The following is a 1,684-nucleotide window of genomic DNA, read 5'->3' as shown; positions in this document are numbered from 1 at the left end:
GGGGACTGGGTGGGACAGTGGGTTGGGGACTGGGTGGGACAGTGGGTCGGGGACTGTCCTTTTCCCTATCCCTATGGGTTTGGGTGGGGTAGTAACTTATGCTCTGTGAATTTGACTGTCCAACAGCAGCTTGCAATTGAGAGTTTTGGGGATGAAAGTGGCGAAGGTTTAATTTCTTAAATTCTCTTTCCTTCCACGTCTTGCTACTTTCCGTCGTGTGTGCAGGGATCCACGAAACCCAGCCGAATGTCCTAATATGGAGGAGCAGGCGAGAGTGGATGGAAACGGTTTGGGACAAGTGAGGTCTGAGAGGGACAGGGTTCGGGCTTGGGACGGGGATGGATGGTGTTCCAATGTTGCATGTATGTTCACCTCTGTGTCATTGTTTAGTCTGCATGTCTTTGTCAATTACCTTCATTCTCCTGTTCAATGTTGTTCTGTCAGTAAATCTCCATATAGAAGGAATCAGGACACAAATGGGACAGTCATCCTGTAGGTCTTTGTCACTGTGCTTCATTTTCATGAATCATGTACCTCTTTCAAAAGGTCCTACCTGTTCTAAATTGTGCATTTTATCGTCTGTGTCAATCTTGGTGAGCCGCGGTGGTGCCAAAACATTTCGGCATTTCGTAACTGGAATCAGTCTGACAAAAGTCAGGGAGGCAGCCGTTTTCATGGCTGGAGAAACTGCAAGCTGCCAGCGATGTCATATTTTGGTGAAGGATGCGATGGGGAGGGCATAGACAAAGAAAAATCATGTTTTGATATTTTTTTTTGTTGTTTATGAAGTGGCAGTGCCTTAACTTAGAACGTTCGTGTCTCTGACAAGATCCAAATTTTAACCAGCTTACACCGTTCATTTGGAGGATTATCATCCTGTGTCAGGACATGTTAACACAATCCTGTGAAGTTCACCTCAGCTCTTTGAAACAATCACTTGGTGAAAAGAAAAAGATCAAAACAATCAATTACTGTGTTAAAATAACTCCAAATAATGTTTCTTTTGTAATATGTTGTGTATATATTATGCAGAATCGCCCTGTTGTCTGATCCTTCAGTGTAGACATTTAGAAACACTCAGTGTGTTACTGACAGCATTTAACATAATTGTCCAGCTGCCCTGACAAAGTGAAATAAAACATCTTGTCTGCCTCGCTTCTGGCACTTATTTCCTAGCAGCGGTGGGTAAGATCAAAACGTAACTCTCCCTGTGTTGTGATTTTCTCGTGCTCTCTCTCGCTCTGTCTCTCAGCTCTGTAATTGCTGAGAAACGAGGAAGATGCACATCACAGAAACTGTGTTCATATCCATTTGGAATAAGGCACAACTTGACTGAGCCTCTCTGGATCTTGGAGGGGATTGAGGAGGAATATGGGGAGCCTCTCTTTCCACGGTAGGCTTTGGAGAGAGGCAGGACCTGGGTTTTGATCATGAGGTTATAGGGTGACAGGAACTGGAAGAGGGCGATTAACTCTTTGTGACTGGTCTACTGCTCAGTAAGATTTGACTAACTCTATTGACCAGCCTTTTCTCCCCCTCTCTTAATAGCCTGCTCAACAGAAAGCTGTCAATTCCCATTTCAGAAATAGCAACTGGCCCAGCACCAGCTGCCTTTTGCGGAAGAGTTCCAAAATTCCAATTGCCTTTTACCAGTGATAACACGGTGTAGAGCTGAATGAACATG

At 44.5% G+C, this 1,684-nt stretch overlaps 1 protein-coding gene across 1 annotated transcript in view; it reads left to right on the top strand.

The window, feature by feature from the left end:
• LOC109910668 (flotillin-1) overlaps positions 1 to 1,154 on the top strand; it is a gene marked incomplete at its 5' end in the record, with an annotated part of 15,969 nt that extends 14,815 nt beyond the window's left edge. Inside the window, one exon of the mRNA XM_020509895.2 lies at positions 226 to 1,154. Coding sequence (XP_020365484.2) covers positions 226 to 255 — 30 coding nt within the window. The remainder of the gene's footprint in view (positions 1 to 225) is intronic.
• Between the last annotated feature and the right edge of the window lie 530 nt (positions 1,155 to 1,684).

Source organism: Rhincodon typus, chromosome 35 (genome assembly GCF_021869965.1).
Source record: "Rhincodon typus isolate 14 chromosome 35, sRhiTyp1.1, whole genome shotgun sequence".
NCBI classification, from domain to species: domain Eukaryota; kingdom Metazoa; phylum Chordata; class Chondrichthyes; order Orectolobiformes; family Rhincodontidae; genus Rhincodon; species Rhincodon typus.
This window is presented reverse-complemented; position numbering and strand designations above follow the sequence as displayed.